At 44.0% G+C, this 19,576-nt stretch overlaps 1 protein-coding gene across 15 annotated transcripts in view; it reads left to right on the top strand.

Moving 5' to 3' along the window:
- LOC128942722 (poly(rC)-binding protein 3-like) overlaps nucleotides 1–19,576 on the top strand; it is a 495,488-nt gene that overhangs the window by 469,894 nt on the left and 6,018 nt on the right. For 9 of the 15 annotated variants that reach the window (XM_054285355.1, XM_054285359.1, XM_054285351.1 and 6 more), the window contains 2 exons: nucleotides 6,784–6,953; nucleotides 12,698–13,848. The exons of 2 other annotated variants lie outside the window; for them this stretch is intronic. In XM_054285355.1, the coding sequence (XP_054141330.1) occupies nucleotides 6,784–6,953; nucleotides 12,698–13,046 (519 nt within the window). In that variant the 3' untranslated portion in view covers nucleotides 13,047–13,848. Of the gene's footprint in view, nucleotides 1–6,783; nucleotides 6,954–8,214; nucleotides 10,221–12,697; nucleotides 13,849–15,060; nucleotides 15,685–19,576 lie in introns of those variants that run through there. 4 more of the 15 variants (XM_054285363.1, XM_054285362.1, XM_054285360.1 and 1 more) reach the window with 3 other exon arrangements.

Below are 19,576 nucleotides of genomic sequence, written 5' to 3'. Positions count from 1 at the left end.
GAGCAGAGGGGAGAACTGGCTCTTGTCCTGTCAGGTAGCAGGAGCTGCTTGGGAATTTCACAGGTGCCTTCCCTGGGGTCTCCCAGTGTGGCCATGCATACTGTGCCCCATCACAGCTGCACTAGGGCTGCTCTCCAGGCAGCCCAATGCCAAAAATGTTTTTCTTTTTGTCAGCAGTGGTGTGACCAGCAGGACCAGGGCAGTGAATGTCCCCCTGTGCTTGGCTCTGGTGAAGGCACATCTCAAATGCTGTGTTCAGTTTTAGACTCCACAGTTCAGGAAAGACACGGTTCAGAAATTGAGGTGCTGGAGCAAGTCCAGAGAAGGGCAATGAAACTCGTGAAGGGTCTGAGCACAAGTCCCATGAGGAGCTGCTGATGGAGCTGGGGTTGTTCAGCCTGAAGAGAGGAGGCTCAGAAGGGACCTGATTGTTCTCTGTAACTACTTGAAAGGAGACTGTAGGTGGGTGGAGGTTGTTCTCTTCTCCCAAGTGGATGATAGGAAAAGAGGAAGTGGTCTTAGGATGCTGTACCAGAGGAGGTTTAGACTGGATATTAGGAGAAATGTCTTCACTGGAAGGATGGTCAGACATTGGAACGGGCAGCTCAGGGAAGTGGTGGAATCACCATCCCTGGAAGTGTTCAAAAGACCATCTGAAAGTGTTCAAATGGACATTGTGGATGTGGCACTTGAGGACTTGGTTTAGGGATGAAATGATGGTGCTGGGTTAATCACTGGGCTCCGTGATGTTAGAGGTGATGTACAGCCTTAATGATTCAAAGAGAAATGAGGATATGAGGGAGACAGAGAGAAATGAGCAGGGTGGGAAGGCACAGGCACCATCAGTCAGATGCTGTGTGTGGAGGGAGGTCAGGGTGGGAGAGGCAGCAGCAGCTGTGCACAAAGCCTGCGTGGGCAATTCGACTTTGCTTTCCCAATAAGCATCTCTTGGTGCCAGTTTTGATGGACAGGCTGTCAGCATGGCACAGGGATTGTTTTTCTGGCTGAAGGTGAAGGAAGCTGTAGGCCCTGGCACAGAGCTGCAGTGCAGCCCTGAAGCTGCCTGGGGTTTGTCCCCTGCCTGCTCCAGCTCCAGGGATCCCCTGTGCTGCACGAGTTCCACATCTTTATTATCATTGTGCTTGTCTGTGTAAAAGTCCAGCACACATGAGAACACCATGAGACCTGCAAATACCCACATGCTCTGCTGCTACCAGAGAAATCAGTGTATAGCTACATGTGCTATACACTTTTATATATTTTTATATATTTTATATACTTTTATATATTTTTAAAGACCAAGATAATGGTAAGCATACCTCAGTAAGAACACAATTGAGCAAAATCAGATATAAAGACAATGAAGAGATGGGAGTTTAGCCTAGTGCACAGCAAATAGATACAAATACCCTTTTACAATCACTTCATATTAAAATAAATTTTCCTCATTCCCTCTGGCATTTGGGCAGTGACAGAAATTTATTTTTCTGTTATTAATAATTTCTGTAAAAACATCATGCTGCTTTCTTCATGCAATATGCTGGCAATTGCAATAAACCTGTTGCTCAATAACAAAGAGATGCTGGAGAACAAAAAAAGTTTACAGAAAGTTATTTTTCACATGCTAAAAGCTGAGGCTTCCCCTCCAAATAATGAATTCAGAAGATTTGCTTTTCTAGGTTTTTTCATAACTTCTGTGTAACTCCAAAAAGAGAACAAAGAGGACACTTCTCCCAGTCCATCTCAGAAGTCACCTTGGTCTTTATAGTATCTCATTTTGATCATCAAAGCCTCTTACAGGGGCATTTGATTGCATTTCTTTCCTTGCTGGGATCTTGTCTGTCCTTCCACTACTGCCCAAGTTATACAGCATAAGTGTGTTTCACCTAAATCCCAGAATAAAGTGGCATAAACAAGTCCTTAAAAGAAAGAAGAGATGACACCCTTGGGTGTAGATAATAGATGTCTTAAGATTTCATAAGTCAGTACCCCAAAACATCCATTGGGAGTAAATACTAGACCAATAATAATTTAAAAATCCATCTCATAAAAATTAGGCACATTTTGCATATATATGGGAGAGGCAGGGACAAGCAACAGGAAAGCAACTTACCCCACAGAAAGCACCAAGAACATTTTAGGGCAGCTGTAAATCTGATCACTATGCCATAGAAACAGAAGTGTCAATCCATCCAAGATGGATATGGCAGACTTGAAGAATTGCCTTTATTTCCCTGTGGTACCTCCAATACTTCCCTGCCAATGAGCAGGACCCACATGTGCAAAATGTTCTCAGAGCAGCCCACATTTTCTCAGTTTTCTATATGGCTTATTGCAAAGTCTGTGCAATTATTATGGTCCAGATTTTGCATTGTTGTGGCAAAGAAATTTCTTAATATTATTATTGTATTGTTCTTAAGCGATACAGAGTATTTAGGCATCTTTTTCCAGCCCTGCTGCAAGTTTGTAAAGAACTATAATCTGCCTCAGGAGATATTTCCCCCTATAGAGTACTCTGCCCCAGACCTTCTAGTTAAAAAACAGAAAACAGACCAACCTAAACCTGAAACTAAGAGTTTCAGCCTGTATCTTTCTGAAAAGAGATTGAAGAGTCTCATTCCTGATGAGCACCTGCTTGCTTAGCTAATGCAGAGGCTTTGCCAAAGCAAATGGACTGGCTGTGTTGGCAGCAGGGAACCGGGGGGATCCCTGAGTACCTGTGGTCAAGCCCTCTGCTCCTGACAGCAGATACCAAGTTACAGAGGCTAATTCTTGGCCCTTTTTACAAGCACTGCATTATAAGAAAGGAAACTGATTCTTTTTCACCAGTGTTTAAAATCTTCATGTCATTTCCTGTGGCAGTGAATGCTCTGCAGCATTGAACTCTTTCATTAGACTCTGTCAGTGCTTTAGCATTACAGGAAAATTTGTTTATTTATTTTTTTATATATATATATGTAAAGCATTTATATTTAGCATTATGGGGAAAATAAAATGATGGAAGAGAGGTAGCTGAACCACAGATGCCATAGCATATTGGGAGAAACCATCAGCATCAGTAATTTGGAGGTGAGACAAATTATAGGAGACCTTCAAATCCCACCCTTTAAGAGTCCAGACTCCTGACTCAGTTCTGTTCCCATTCGTGGCAGCAGAACTTTATATCAAAGAACAGAGTAAAGCTAGAAAAAGGCAAAAAGCAGAATGCATGCTTTAGGGTTGGTTTGTTTGAAGTTTTTTTTGGCACAAGCAGAAATGAGGTGTGTTGAGTTTGGGGAAGACAGACAGAGGTGGTGTAGAGAAAGTGGAAAGGGAACCATTTTTACTTGATGCTCACAGATCAAGAAGGAGGGTACACCAGCTGAAACTTTCAGGTGTAAACACAAATGCTGATACTTAACACATCAGCAAGCTCTGGAGGTCACTGCCATGGTCCTTGGACAGCAAAAGGAGACACAGGTTCAAAAAGAAGTTGTCAGGCAAATGGACTGTGCATAAAGGCAGAGATAGCAGCTACTGATCAGGTGGTCTGTAAGCCTTAGGAGGGGATTTGAAATACCAGCAGAAATTTTATTTTATACCTCACACTGGTTTTACCTTTTTTTTTTCTTGTAAGGATGGGTTACTGCCACAGTCAGAGACAGACTACTGGGCTTGATGCACATCTACGTGAGCTCTTCCACCCAAGTCTTGAGGGAGTCAAAATATCGATGCATGTACATGTACATACGTGTGTGTGTGTATGTACATATGTGTCTATTATAGATATTTAAAATACAAGTATTCCCAGAGTGGGTGAATTTCAGAGTGGGTCAGGTTGCAGGGACCACAGGGCCATCTGGCCCAACCTCCCTGCTCCAGCAGGGTCATCTTAGAGCACATGGCACAGGATTGTGTCCAGATGGTTCATGAACATCTTCAGTGAGGGAGACTCCACAACCTCTCTGGACAACCTGCCCCAGTTCTTGGTCACCCACACAGTGAAAAAGTTCTTCCTCACATCCAGGTGGAACTTCCTGTGCATCAGTTTTTGCCCATTGATTGCCTCTTGTCGTATTGTTTGGCACCACCAAGAAAAGCCTGGATCCACCCTCTTGGCACCCTCCCTTCAGATTCTTATATTCATGAGGTCTGCTCTCAGTTCTCTTCTTGAGGCTGAACAGGCTGAGTTCCCTCAGCCTTTCCTCATAAGAGAGGTGCTTCAGTCTTTTACTCATCTTTGTGGCCCTGCACTGGACCTGCTCCAGGAACTCTGTGTCTCTCTTGTCCAGAGTAGCCCAGAACTGGACACAGCACTCCAGACTTGGCCTCGCCAGGGCTGAGTAGAGGGGCAGGATGACTTCCCTTGATCTGGGCAGTGTTTTTTATTCCTAATGCTCCCCAGGATCTCATTGTCCTTCTTGGCCCCAAGAGTACACTGCTGGGTCATGGACAGCTTGTTGTCCACCAAGACCCCCAGGTCCTTCACCACAGAGCTGCTTTCCAGCAGGTCAGCCCCCACATTTGTTAAATTTCAGACAGTTCCTCTCTGCCCATCTCCACCCTGTTGAGGTCCCTCTGAAGGGCTGCCCAGCCCCCTGGGGTATTGCCCAATCCTCCCAGCTCTGTGTCATCAGGGACCTTGCTGAGCAGGCCTCTGCCCCTTCCTCTGAGTCGTTTATTAACACATTAACACTGGCTCCAGTACTGAACTCGGGGGACACCACAAGTGACAGGCCTCCAACAGGACCCTGTGCCACTGCTGATTACATTTATTTGTTCGTCCAGTATTAGACTACAGTGTGTAGTAGGCTTGGTATAGTCTGCGGTAGGTTTGGTTCCTCTCCCAAAGGCACCAGAGGTGTTTGGTTGGATGCAGTTTGACAATTCCATCTCAGAGCAAGGCATCTCAGGCACGTCTCTTTATATAAAACAAAATGCCCATAACTAAATGTCCCTTGAACTTCTTCTAGAACACATCAGCTCTTGAATACTCAGATACTGCTCAAATTTCAGTGTAATAACATGTAATGAGAAAGGCACCCCAGAGAGAGCCCAAGCCCCCAGCACTGCTACCCTTCTCACATGGCAGATGAGATGGAGTTGTGTGTTCTGCACGAGCTGCAGACCATGTCACAGCTTGCAGAGGGTGTCCAAACATCCTGTTGTCACAACAATGAAGAGTGACTTTGGAGAGCTTCAGGCCAAAGGTTATCAAACCTCTCTTCCAGACACCAGCATCACCAGTGTCCTTGACCAGTGTGGACTGAATCCTCACTACTCAACTCAAACTCAGCTAGGAGAATGGCACATTCTTTGCACTGACCCACCTGGGTGACAGTCTGAGCATCACTGAGGACCCCCAGCATGTACAAGTGGCAGCTTGCTGAGTGACCCCAGCAGGTGCCTGCTCTGCTGCTCTCCTCTCCTGCCCCAGCTTCACTCCCTGCAGACCACGGAGGCCAGTGAGACTGAGGCATCAGAAGCAGAGGCTTAGGGGTCCCTGTGCTGCCCACAGACAGCCAGTGCAGGCACACTGGTGTGCACACAGACAGGCCAGAGGCTTCCTGGTGAAGCACACACCACTCCTCTGCACTGGCATGTAGTCACACACTCAGAGAGATTCCTTGGGATGAGGACAGGGAGCTCAGCAAGTCCCTCCTGTTGTAGCAGGATGGGAAATCCTGTGTGCATTTCCTGCCACCCCATTTTTCCCCTCTCGTGGTTGCTCCTCTTGTGCTTGTCAAAACTTGGTCTTTGTTTCAGCCACCTGGGTATCCACTTTGGCTTTCTGTTTGTCCCTGAGTGTGAAGCAAGGATTGCATTGGGAGGTTTTTCTTCTCTTGATAAAACATGTGAACAACTGTGAATCTCTTTCTGGCCAGTTACTCCAAGGGCTTCAGTACCACAAAGGGTATTCAACACATCAGGGCCTGAAGCAGCAGGGAGAGTGGCAGTCTCTGTATCCTGGCATATCCTTCTGCAAAACTGGCAACATTATCCCAGCATCAACACACCGGCAGATCAAAGTTTCCATTTTCTACTCACTCTGGCCAGGGCTGAGCTTCTCGGGGCCCATCCTTCCTTAACACAGAACAAAACTCCCCTCCTCACCCTTACAGAAACCAAAACATCTCAGCATCAGCTGCTGGCTCCGTGCCCACTTGCTCCTAGGGGCTCCCCATGCTGGAGCAGAAACACCCTGGGACACATATGCACACACACACAGAGCTCAGGCTCAGTTCTGTTCACAAAACAAGAGTTTTGGTAAGTTTCTCTAAAGGAAGGCAGATAAATTTCAGTATCTTCCTATGCCTGCTTCTGCCTGCAGTCAGCTGTAAATCCCACTGACTTTAATGCACACTACCTGTCCAAGCAAGAGCCACGTGTATCCAGGGAGATGTAGGGCTGTCAGTGCTCTGGAAAGGTGCAGAGCCACACACAGCAGCTCTGGATGGTCAGCCTGGCTTCCAGCTGCTGCTCTTGGCTTGCTGCTGCCACTGGCAAGTGGTTTGGTTTTCTCAGCATCACAGCATGCTGCCATTTTCTACCATGGAGACAGTGAAATAGTCTTGAAACACCAAAGATGCTGACTTAACCATGTAGCAGCAAAACTGGATCTAGAGGCATATGACCATAGAGACCATAGACTGCACTAGAGATTCCTTCCAAACAGCAGAGCAAGAATCTTTTTGTTTAGCTACTGAGCTGCTCCTAACCATTTTTTTAGCAATACTACAGATTGCAGTTAAGTGATTTTTGCTTGTGTCTGTGGCACTAATCTCAGTCTTTGTCCCGCTCCAGTTAATAGGCTGCATTATTGGCAGACAAGGCAGTAAGATAAATGAAATCAGGCAGATGTCAGGAGCGCAGATCAAGATTGCTAATGCCACAGAAGGCTCCGCAGAACGACAAGTTACAATCACAGGATCCCCTGCAAACATCAGCTTAGCACAGTACCTCATTAATGCAAGGTAAGTTGGCTTTGTAAGTGATCATGCTTCTGCGAGATTGCTCTGTCTGCTCTCCAGCAAATGTCTGTCCTGGGTAGATCCAGAAAGTTGCTTTGCAGTGTCCATTTTGCATAGTATTACTCAGTTCCTAATGGTTTGTAAAGCCTGTATCATTAGAACCTGGGTTTGCTGTTGGCTTACATGAAAAGGAGCTTAATCCGGTGCAATTCCAGCTACATGTTGAATGAAAAAGCTGCAAAATCTGAATACTCATATTATCATCCACCTAAAATATCAGTGGATAAATTAAATTAAATGAAAATCATAAATTGTTTAGAGGAAAAACACTTTTCACAGACCCATTTTACTATCCTGAATGGTAAATATAGTGAAACAGATTGCACAATAGATTTAATTTACCAAGTGGAAATTGCCATTCAGAGTTGATAAACTGACATTAGGTTGCTGAAGAGGCACAGGATTTACTTCTTCAGAAACAGCACCACAAATCTGTAAGAAGCGTTCCCTAATGAGACAGGGTGAGACTATCTGCTTCTCCACTTCCTGGTCCCAGAATTAATGAAAGCACTCGCTGTTTACCTAAGCCATGGTGATGGCTTAGGTCTCTTAACAGTTTTTATATGATTATTTAGAAAAATATTAAAATTGATCCCACTTTTATTTGCAATTATGTAGAGAAGAAAGTGCAATGGATATAGTGCTGTCTCATAGATCTCCTTGTAAATGCTGGACTGAAGTAACATATGGTGGGGGAGGGGAATAGCTATGTATTTTATGGCTTTTTTTTATTTTATTTTATTTCCCCCCCCCCCACAAAATTACTGTGATATGAATCAAGCTTTGTGTTTAACTATGTTTGCTGTTAAGGTAGTACAAAGCACGTGATTTATGTGGGAGTTGCAGTCACAGCAGGTCTGTGGCTTCCTGTGGTCCAGCCTCCTCTCCATCCCAGTTTTGTAGAGCACCACTGCAATGGCTGGAGTGGAGGAATGGGATGTTTGTGCAGCTCTGTGTTACAGCAGACAAATACACTGCTTTTCACAATTTAGCCTGAAAGCAGCTTCCTAGGAAAAGATTCATGTAGGGGTGGCACTGTGAAAACTAAGATAAACCATTTCCAGAATCTTAAAACAACAACCTACAGCTCTTTTGATTTATATTCTTTGTAGCAAATATAAGTCACTTCCGTAAGCCCTGTAATCAAATAAAAATGTGTTCCCTCCTTTAACCCTTAAGGATATGTTCTTCTCTTGGTGTTCAGGGATTCCCCACACATCGAGACGAGAATAGACCCCTTCATTTTTAGTTGCACAAACACCATATGGCATGCATCTGGATCTCGGAAGATAACAATTTAGGATCTTGAAGACAGCTAAAGCATGCAAATAAAATAATGTACTTATTAATGGAGTTGCAGTGAGCTGCTCACCAGAGACAGAAACTCTAGTGAACAAAACTGTTTGACTCATTTTAGAAAAATCTGTGAACTCTCACACTTCTGTTGATCACTGTTTAATGGTTCTTGTGGTGGAATGGGATCTATATGAGGTCTTTAACATACTTTCGTAAAGAAGAAAACTCCTCAGCAGTCACATACCACGGATCTCTATCTATACCCGGTGAAACCAGAAACAAAGTATTCTGCTCCTGTTAAATTTCTAGATAGAAGTCATATGTTACCATCATCTACAATAAACCATCATATATTACTATGTACCATGTGTTGGAACTGTATTTAGATGAAGTGACTTCATTTGTAAATGAAGACTCCTAAAGTAATGTGTACTAAATTAAGCTGTAAGGTAACATAGGCAATTAAGGTGGCTTTTTCATTTTAAAAAGTGACACTGTTCCAGACCTGTCCTTTCACATGAGACATTGCTGTCCAGCCGGGTGCCACCACAGCAGCAGTGTGAGTTCAGTCGCACTGGAGGAGGGCTGAGCAGCTGAGAGGCAGGCGGGAGCTTTGCTCTAGTGAGGTTTAGGGGCTGGGGCAGGACAGAGGTGCAGAGCCAGGCTGCTGCTGCTGCTGCTGCTGCCTCTGTGTGCTGGGAGCCACCTCCTAAACCTGCCACAGGTGATCCTGTCTCTTTTAAAGACAGTGGCATAAAACAGCTTTGGGAAGAGATGAATACAGCACCCAGACTGCCCAAAGCGTGGTCTGCTATGTGAAAATAATAATTACAAGAAATAACAGCTATATAAGCATTCAGCATAAGGTAGATCTTTTCTCCCCTGCAAGATCTATTGTTTGTGGGAATTAGTTTCCAGGGCCAGTATTTCTGCATAAACCCATGTCTTTCAGCAACATAAGATGTAAAAAACCAAAATTATCTATCCACAGTATTCCTGAAACATATTGTGTGTATCTATCTATGGAGCTATCCTCCAACCAAAGTTGCTGTCTATAGAATAATTTATCAGCTTGCTTTAAGACTTTTATTGCAATCTGGTGTTGGATATGTACATAGTATATTCTAAATTATAGATATATAAATATATTGAAATCTTATCAAGACAGAGATTTAAATCTTATAAAGTATTGGTTTGATTCTGTATTGCTTACCCGAGCGCTGGCCTCTGTATGAATAGAGCGTGTCTTAGCTTGTTTGCAGTTGAAATGTCTTTTTTTCTGTAAAGCCTTCTGTCTCTTTAACTGGTCTCCACTGTAGTAACAAGATTTTCATTACCCAATTCCATCTTCTTGCTTTTATTAAGATTGAACTGCAGTTTAGTTTTTCTGTGTACTATCTGGCTTTGGATTATAAATGAATTTAGCCAGCAGCACTTGCTCCTTGTTGAAGGGCAGTTTCCTGAAGGTATTTTTTTTAAGAGAAGTTCATTCACAGACCCAACAGGACTGCCAAAGCCACACCTGCTCTCTTCTCTTCACCAGTTTCAGGTAATGCAGGATGTGGCCTTCAGTGTATATATTTAGAAGGTGCAGGCCTGCAGAGGGACAGTGTAAAATTGTCACTGTGAAATTCTCCATGAAGGCCGCCTCACCCCCCTCATCCCCTTTCATATGCAACGTTGTTGCATCCACAGTTGGTTTGGGAAATTGCCGCTGGTATGGGAGAGATGATAGCTAACCTGATGAACTCCCACCTTGTGAGTTGTCACAAGTAATAGATGGGAAAGAGGGCAAATTACTGCTACAGTAATACCTATGAGATTAAGCCAGAGACAGGGAGTTGGAATGGCTGCTACCAACACCAGCTTTTTGGCCTGTGGGATCTGTTCTCCCTGCTAGTGCAGGAAAAAGCTTAGACTCTAACACCGCCCCGCCCCCCCCCCCCCATATCAGTAAGGATTTTTTTGGTTTTATAAAATGCACAGTAGACAAATTTGGAGTCACTGAAACACAGTCCTGCACTACCTTTCTATGGACCTCCATCCCAGAATAATACTGAGTATTACTAAAAAAATCCAACTGTATAAACTGAGTTTTTCAAAACATACTAAGGTATCACATGTAGTTCCTACACCCCCAAGTTGAGGATGTACAGTGGAGTTGGAGTCTCTGATTGACATAAGCCCCTCTGTGTGAGTAGATGGCAAGCAGCACAAGCGTGCACTTCTCTCTGCTTAGAAAAGCTGAGTTTCTCATCCATGGGGACAGATAAAGTCTTCAGGGTAGGAAAATCAAAACTTCACCTCCCTCAAAGGAGTCTGAATTTCATACACTCTCCCTCCTTCCCTCCCAGCTCCTCACAGATGTGCTCCTTCCAGCTTCCCAGCAAAAGCTGCTGAGGTGTTTCTGCTCCAAGAGCCCTCTTTTCTTTGTGGAGGAGAGAGGAGCTCGGTGCTCAAACATCTCCCTCTCTCCTCCACACTCCTCTCCCTATCTCAGACCCACTTCAGGTGTCCTTCAGACTCACCATCAGCAGCAGTGCTTTGGGAAGCTCTAGTCCAGTGACCCCATTGCCTGTGTATCCTGTAGATCCTTGCATCCTTGCATGAGGCAGGCAGCATGCTGGCCATTGCCTTTCTCTGGCAGTGGATGGCCATGGGGCTGTTACCCTCAAAACTGTTTTTAAGGTGAGAAAAAGAGAAGCCTTTCCAAGCCCTGTGTGGGGTGACCATGTTTCCTTCCATGTAAGCTGCTCTCCGAGCCTGCTTACCCAGCTCCCAACAGGGACCAGCACAAACCCTGTGCTGGGAAGCCTTCCTGAGCCTGATGGGGTGTGGGAAGAAAGCACCAAGTCCTCTGCATGGCCAGCCAGCAGCTTGCTGGCACTTCACTCTGGAAGCAAGGAGCTGCTACAGCTCCTCAGCTCACCTCAGGAGAAAGCCCAGGAGCCTGACAAGTTAGTAATTGCCAAAAAGACAACGCCAAACTGACTAGGAATACACATGCAATCACAGCTAGCAAAGATTTTCTAGCCCATAGTCCTATTTCTATGCTAGGCTGCCACAGCTGCCAGCTGGTCCCCTGCAAAAAGCATCCTGAAATTAGTATTTGTGTCATTTGCCAACCCAAAAGCCAGTGCACAAGCTGCAACAGGCAAATGGGCAAAGGGAGGATTTATCTAGGCAAACATTTTGGCATACGAAGACAACAGTGTGTCCTTGGAATTATTGTATTTTAATGTCTGAAAATGTACAGAAAAGCAAAAGTATATGGGCCAAACTCACCTCGCCTGCTGATGGGTGGAGTTAGATTAAAGTGAGGGTGGTTTGATTCCTACACCCTCCCAAGAGCCCATCACTGCCCTGGGCTTGGAGGTCAGGTCAGTCTGGAAGTTCCTGGTGCTGGTGGGGTCTGTCTGGGGATGTGTCTGTTGTATCCATGTGGTACCTTGTGTGTCAGCTGGAAAGCTTTGTCATGTTCACTGTAACCACTGTGCAGGCTCAGGAAGGATACCACTGCTGTGCAAGCCGGGGTGTTCTTCAGTGTTCCTTTTTACTAATTTACTTATGATTAGATTGCATAAATATTTTGTTGTGGTATTAAAAAAAAAAGTCTGGAGAAAGTATAAAGTGAAGTGAACACACTGGCTAATCTGGTTTGTTTTATATGAAAAATGCACATTGACCTCACAGTGAATGAAATAAAAAACTAACTCACTTAAAAAACAAAAAATCAAAACAACCAAAACTTTATGCCTTAAATGGAAGCAGCAAATTGTTGCTCAGTCTCCTCTCATCCTAGCAAAATGATTAAGTGTACTATTTGTGTCACAAAACTGACAAATTGAAAAAAATTACCAAAACCCCCCGCGTCCCCCTTCAAAAATACCCTAATTTTGAAAAGCAAAATTCACCATACCAGTGCTGGGGAGTAAACTTCATAGTTATTTTAAGTTTTCTTTTAAGTTTCATTTTTCCATCTTTTTACCATTACCTGCATTCCTTAGATTTCTTTTTTTCATATGTAAAATGAACTATCAACACCCCCATACCCTATTCCTTTTTCTTTTTTTCTGTTCTGAAAGAACTTTAGTCTCAGTAATGTTTTCCCATCAAATCATGGAAAACCCTTTTGTTATTTCTCTTCTTTAACACATAACATGTTCCTCCTTTGACCCTCATTTTCCCTTTTTTTCTCTCTCTCCCCTTTCTCCCTCCCACTCGTCTGTCCCCCTCGTCCACCGATCTAATCCTGAATCCTGCCCTTTCGTGGTTGCTGTCCTTCCCTCCCTCCTTCCCTTCCTCCTCCTCCTCCTCCTCCTTCTCCCGGCCCCACCGCCCTGGCTGAACCCTCCCAACCTGTTTGTTCCTCTTCCTCTCTTCGTTTGCAGCTTAGAGATGGCTAAAGTCAGCACCCAGACCGCTTCCGTCACGACCCCTGTTGACCTCAACATGAACCTCTCTCAGTCTGCCACCCCTACCTCCACCCCCACCTCCATGGCCGTGCTGGCGGCCGCCTCCGCCGCCTCCGTCAGTACCCCCCCTCCCCTACCAACTCTGCCAACCACCCACTATGCCGTTCCTGTCTCCAGTCTGCTTGGCATGAAAACTGTCCCACTCCTGGCACTAAATGCCGCGGCCGCCGCGGGGGCCACGGGGAGTTTGTCCGCTTACACTGCCAAAATTCCTTCGACGAGCGGGGTTAAGAAATCTGACCGCCAGAAGTTTGCTCCATATTGAAGGGATGAGACACAATGCAAGCTTTGCCAGCTCTGCCAAGAGTCTGTGGTAGATCCTAGTTATCAAGGAAACAATACGGCATCTTTTATTTTCTGTTCGATTGCTAGTGTTAACTGTTGCCGACTCAAGTCGTCTTCCGCTCTCCATAACACCTAACACCAGGCACCACCTTCCAACTAGTTCCAACAGCCAGCAGGTGCCAGCCCGGGCTCCTTCTCCCCGGATACTGTCCCAGGGCTGGCCCTCAGCAGCCCCACGGCAAGGCAGGGCTGCCCCCAGCCCAGCAAGGGAGATACAGTGAAGAGAAGGGAAAAAACGTAAATGAGGCAAAACGGTGACAGCCGGGTCCTGCTCCGGCAACGCTGCCCGGCATAAAAATACACCTAGATCCATGTGCAGGGATCACTCCAACTGCAGAACAATTCCTCATGGCAAACTGGCATCTGTGATGCATTTTTTCTATTGCCAGCACGTGCAAATCCAGCACTTTTCAGAGCCCCTGCAATGCCCTGTGAAGTGCTGCTGGCCCCCTCAGTCATTCTGCTGCTCCCAAAAGGCCTGGAGACCCCCATTCCCCATCCCAAAATCCTCCTACAAGCAGGAGATGGCAGTTAGGAGGTACCAACTTCAGGTACTTGTGCATACAACACATGAAGCTTTCTGGTCTGAGAAAAACTGCTAAATTAAAATGACTGTAAATCAGTAAGGAAAAAATACCAGGTACCTGTGCCTTTCCACATGATTCTTTTAAAGGGTGCCACCATTTTTCTCCACTTTGGAAAAACGCAATTTTAAGAACTCTGCTTTAGGGAGGGAGGGGGAGAGAGAGAGAGGAAGCTCCTCCTTTTGCAATCAGATGTTTAACATACACTGACACAGTTCTTATTCCTGTATTTCTGAGCAAGTACAAGCCAGATGCCATCACTATCTCATATTTCCTCTCATGTATGCTTTATTCAGCCAAAATGACCATTTTTCATTAGATTTCTCTACAAAATACATCCCTGTTTAACTCCCCACTAATCATGCAGTCAGGTTGTATGGTAATCATGAAAAACATGCAGCATTTTAGAGGTCATTCAAAGGCTACTGCCTGGACAGATCCCATCCCTTTACCAAGCACTTCAGGATGCTCAGATTAACTAAAACGAGACAGGTAATGGCAGCCAAAGCCAAGAGAGCTGGGGAATGGAGTGGCTGGTTGCCAGCTGTTGGAACTAGTTCTTAACTGCATTTTATGTTTGTCCATCCACCTTCTTTTTAATTTCTGTTGCATAACTCAGTAATGCAATATTGTTTTCCTCACCACTTCCAAAACCAGAATCCCATTAATCCGCCATGTTCATCCACTCTGCACTCCTTGGACACAAAGCTTTAACAATTGAACTGTATTCAGTGCATTTTAATATAAACTAAAAACACAATGCAAATGCAATACTTTTTAAAACATGGTATTTCAAAGTGTGTTATTGTATAGGGCTAAGTACTATCTCAGTATTTTGTGTCATTTCTGTATTCTGTGGGCTTTTCTTCACCTTAGCACCTTTGCACTAAGTTTTGTCACTGTAACCATTTGTAGAACTGCCATTGTTACAATTTGCACTTATCCAAATGGGGTTTTTTGTTGGTTTTGTTGGGTTTTTTTTTGGTTTTGTGGTTTTTTTGTTCGTTTGTGGCTTCCTTTCTTTTTTTTTTTTTTCTTTTTTTCCTGGTTTCATATAATGAAGGAAAAACTGGGAATAATGTCAAGGTACCACAGCTATTTAAAAGCTCTAGAAAACTGCTGTAAAATTGTTCTGGATTATTGTAACTGTTTCAATAATTGACATTTAAGGAAAAAAAAATTCCACCAATCTTTGTGTGAGAAAAATTGCCTGCACTGAAATGCTGTTCTATGCTGGTTGTACTCGAGTGGTATTTTTTTAATAGTGAGAAGATTTTTTTTCTTTTTTTTTCTTTTTTTTTTGCCTTTTTTTTTCCTTTTCTTTTCCTCGTTTTTGTTCCTACATTTTAGGCTGTCTTCAGAAGTTACTGGCCTGGGGGCTCTGTAATGTATCTCATCATGCCCTAGTGCATTAGCCACCAGACAGGACTTTTCCAAAGCCCCATGAGACAATGCTTTCTATGGACTAATCTACAGAGGAGTTTCTGCCATTTCTAATTTTCTTATTATTCTGAGACATCAAAAGAAAACACTTCCTTTACTCTTTAAGCAACTGTGCTTCCTAACTCTTGTGTTGCTTTCATTACTGTTCCAGTTTTAACACTATTGTGGCTCATAACATAAAGCAGAGACAAGTTATTTTCGGGGGTTGATTTTCATTGATGTTCATGCTTTGGCTAATCTGTATAAAAGCATGGGCCGTTAGTGTTCTAAACCACTGTATTATTCAGCTAGAGACTCGACAGTAAGTTAAATGAGACGTTTTTATAAATAAATTTTTTTCCTGATTAAAAAACAAACAAAAAAAAAAGACGTGGTAGCTTTGTGCATACAACTGTTGTGTTGTTTAAACTTTGTTCTTTGTAACCGAGTTGCTAACTTGTCATTGAAGAAGCACTATTTTATGGATTGTCAAACTGAGATCACAGACAAATTGCTTGTTTTCAATTAATGATTAAAGGTTTCATATCATCACGCTTAAGGTCCCAGTGCTCATTGGGAAACAGTGTAACATCTGTGCAAGACTGGCAGCCTTAGTAAGGATGTTAGCCCATTGTCAGGCATGATGAGTCTCTTCAGGACTAGAGGGAGCCAGATTGTGCAATTAGTAGAGTCAGCAGTATTTCTACAAAACTTGATTTGGTTTTTAACAAAGCTGCTCATTGAGAACTTCTCACACTGCATAGAAAAGACAAATTTGGCTTCATGTTACAAGCAGCCACTGATTTGTATCTCTGGTCTTTTCCCAGACTGAGCTATAGATCAGAAACTGGGGAAAAGAAAACAAGAATGAAAGAATGAACTTGGATGCTGAGTACTGTATTACTGAGGCCCTTTGTAATAGGTTTATATTCCCAGCAGCACTGCCCAGAGGCTTCCAGCCTGCACCTTCCACCCTGCCAGGAGCCAGCCCAGGCCCTGGAGGAGCACGGCAATGTGCAGTAGGACGGGGAATGGAGAGCTGAGCAGGCCCAGGAGCTGTCTCCTGCTGCCCTGACACTCTGCTCCAGCTGTTCAAACCCTCCTTTGGATCTGCTGAAGCACTGCAGTCACAGCCCTGCGTTCTCTCTTCACACACAAGCAAAAGGAAGGGGCTGGCCCCGAGCTGTCGCTGCCTTACAGCCCCCCTGGCTGCGCTCTGGCCACCTCTGCTCTTAGAGCACTGGCAGTGCTGTCACAGGTGCTGCTCTGGCCTCATGAGAAAGCAGCTTTTCTGGCAGCATCCCTAATGACACAGGACTGTACAGCCTCCATCTCCCTACTCTGTTAAAGGTCCCTACCTGCTTTCAGGGATTGAGCCTGGGGTCTTGCTTCCCCTCCCTGCCCCTCTGAGCTTACACAACGATTATCCTCCATGGTCTCCAGGGTACAGAGAGCTCTCCAGTGCCTGGAACCGGGGCACGACCAGGACGTGCATGCAGACTGGGAGACCTGTAGAAATCAACAGCTTCCTCAATACAGATGCAGCCACACAACACCCCCTGATGATGAAGGGTGCCAAGGGGCACCCTTACAGAACAGCTCACTGCACCCCAGCACCCAGGAAGCCTTACCCAATGTTGACAATATAGGCTGTAATACTAATTTGATAAAGTTCTCTGTTATTATTACTTAAAATACATTTTTATTGCTTGAAATGTATTTAACTTCTCATTCTTTAAAGGAGAGCTGAAGCTGCTTTCACAGCAGAGACCTCCATAAGTCTTCATTTCTTTAACAGCAAAAGCTATTTCTATGGCTAGCCTGGCTACTGTAAATGAAAATATATATATATTATTGCAGCTCAACACTAAGTAGGTCAAAGCTTTGCTCTCCCAGTAAAGCTGCCAGGCAAAGGGCAGCAGCAGCTCTGGGGTGTGTAGTATCTTTCACATGAATAATTCACATGTGGCTTGCAGAAGTGAAAGATTTAAACAAACTAGTGCAGGGGCACGTTTGTGTGAGGAATGAGGAGAGGTAAAATAAAAACATATATACTAAGAAGGAAGTATTCTGAGAAGGTTTTTGCAAAAATACAGGCAGAAATGTGACAAAATCTAAGCTTGTTTTAATTTCATTAGTTTAGTTGGAAAATATTTCTGAATGGCAAGAAAAAGCTCCTAATATCTTTAATATACAAAACAAACAAAAGACAAGATGGTAAAGAAAAAAGGGGGGGGGGGGGGAAGGGTAATGAATAATAGTAAGAAAAGTAGAAATAGAAAAGTAAACCACTCATGCCCAAAGGTAGATAAGAGGAAGCATGTATTCGCTGTGAAAAGGTCACTGCCCACACAAATGTGAGTTTCCAGATGAAAGGCAGCACAAATTCGGCTTTTGCGTCATCAAACTGGAATTAGGTTCTGGAAACATCTCAAATGAATTCAAGCAGCTCTGTTGTGTTTCTCAAGTGAAAAAACACTGACAGCATGAATGCTAGCTGAAACCAGAAGGAAAATAAACAAAGTTAGTCTTCTGCTAATACAGCAAGTGGTTTCTGTTCTCAGGCATAGCCAGAGGGCATCTGTGGGCCCCAAGGTTCACATTTGGGCCAGTCAAGCTCCGAGGCAGCAGCAGAGTCTCAGTGGTGCCATGAACAGAGGCACCTGGGAAGTGCCTCAGCCTCAGAGGGCTGCACAGGCAAGGTGCTGTTTGTCAGGTTTCACAAGAGTCTGAAATCCAGTTTCTTCCACAGCCTTAACACCAGCTGAATGTGTTTCAGCACTGTTTGTATTCTTGGGACAGGACCTTCCCCTTCTGGAGTGAGTGTCATGATTATCTAAAAGTCACAGTGCTCACTGCTCCAGGGGCTCAACAGTGGCACAGCTTCTGCAGGGAGCACTGTCATTGTCAGGCTGCTCAACTGGGTGACACAAAGGGTGTGTTTATTGAAGGACAGCATCCAAAGGAGGGATTTGAACAGAGATCTCTCCTATCCCCTCTAACTTCTGCAGCCACCAGTGGTGCAAGGTATTAGTGGCTCCACTGTATTTTTGGAAGAAAGACCTGGTTTAGATGTCTACACAAAGGAACTGCTCACATTTGTTTTCCCAGCTATCGGGCCAGGATAATTCTAATGAACTGATGAACAGAAGATCAAATGAAGGCAGACCCTGAAAAACTGCTTCACACCTGAAATTTCCATCTCTTGGCCCAAGCCACGCTTTCTAGGGGTGTAAGTACACACTGCCCTTCTTGGCACTAGTGTACTTAATTCCTTGGTTCCAGGAATCCAGGTTGATTAAATCAGTTTCTGCATCAGAGCGTGTGTCCTGTCCCCCTACAGACTGGCATGTGTCTTAGGACAGTAACTGAAATTAAAGAGTCAGTGTCATTTGATGGTACCTAACAAAAGGGAATTTCTGTACCAGTACATACTCACAGTGTGGTTTCTAATGACACCTGCTACATGATTCATGCAGGCTGAATGTCTGATCTAGAGCAACCTTTATGGATTATTAGAAAAGAAGTATTTTTAAGTGCTGAAAATATTTTAGTAATATGGCTTTTCTCATTTCTAGCTCAGTGTTTTTAAGATGATAAAATGCAGAGGATAATTATAGTGGAATATAATAAGCAAAATTTGTCTCTCTTCAAATTGAATTTATTGGCAGGGGGCCTGGCCAAAGCTGACATCAATGTTCTTTTCAAACAGTATTTGCAATTTGAAGCAAATTTTAAAATTAAAATGCTGTAGTGGAGGAAAAACAATCATGTTAGCAAATGAGAACACTGGTTTGCTGTTATTTGGGTTTGTTGGTTTTGCATGGTCACTTTTGGGCTCCTCTGTACCAAATACAGACCTTGTTCCACATTTAAGCCATGCCAGCAGCAGCTTATTTCTTCAGGGCAGGAGAGAAGTTAGCACAGCAATCACCACTGGGCACTGCCTGCCTTGCCAGGGGAGAGCTCACTACCAGCAGCAGCTGTAGCAATGGTGAGCTGCTCCCTGGAACTCCATTTCAAACATGCAGACACACACATTCTGCCCCTGGAAGTCACTTACCAGCTCCAAAACCACTGAGCTGGGCAATCTCAACTACTTTTTGGTGGCATGAAATTCCACAATTCCTAAGTTTGGACAAGTTTCCATTATTGTATGAGTAAATAAGGATTACAAATGTCTTCCTCCCTAACTCAGATATCTAAGTTTTCTGCAAGTCCTGAAGATCTGAGAATTAAAATAGTCTTCCTAATTCCAATTAAAATTTCATTTTTAATAGTGGTTATTGACAGAGCTAGTTATTAGGATTACTTTCATCTTTATAGTTAAGAAACAGAATTTAACGAAGTTAAGAAGTGAGAAAGAAATTAAGTACACATTTTTAAAAACAGGCATTTCCTCTGGTTAATAAGCTATCTGAAAAGTTCATCAGAAGTACATAAA

Source organism: Melozone crissalis, unplaced genomic scaffold, assembly GCF_028551555.1.
Source record: "Melozone crissalis strain CALT ecotype California unplaced genomic scaffold, PUWL_Pcris_2 ptg000042l_1, whole genome shotgun sequence".
In the NCBI taxonomy this organism is placed as follows: Eukaryota; Metazoa; Chordata; class Aves; order Passeriformes; family Passerellidae; genus Melozone; species Melozone crissalis.
This window is presented reverse-complemented; position numbering and strand designations above follow the sequence as displayed.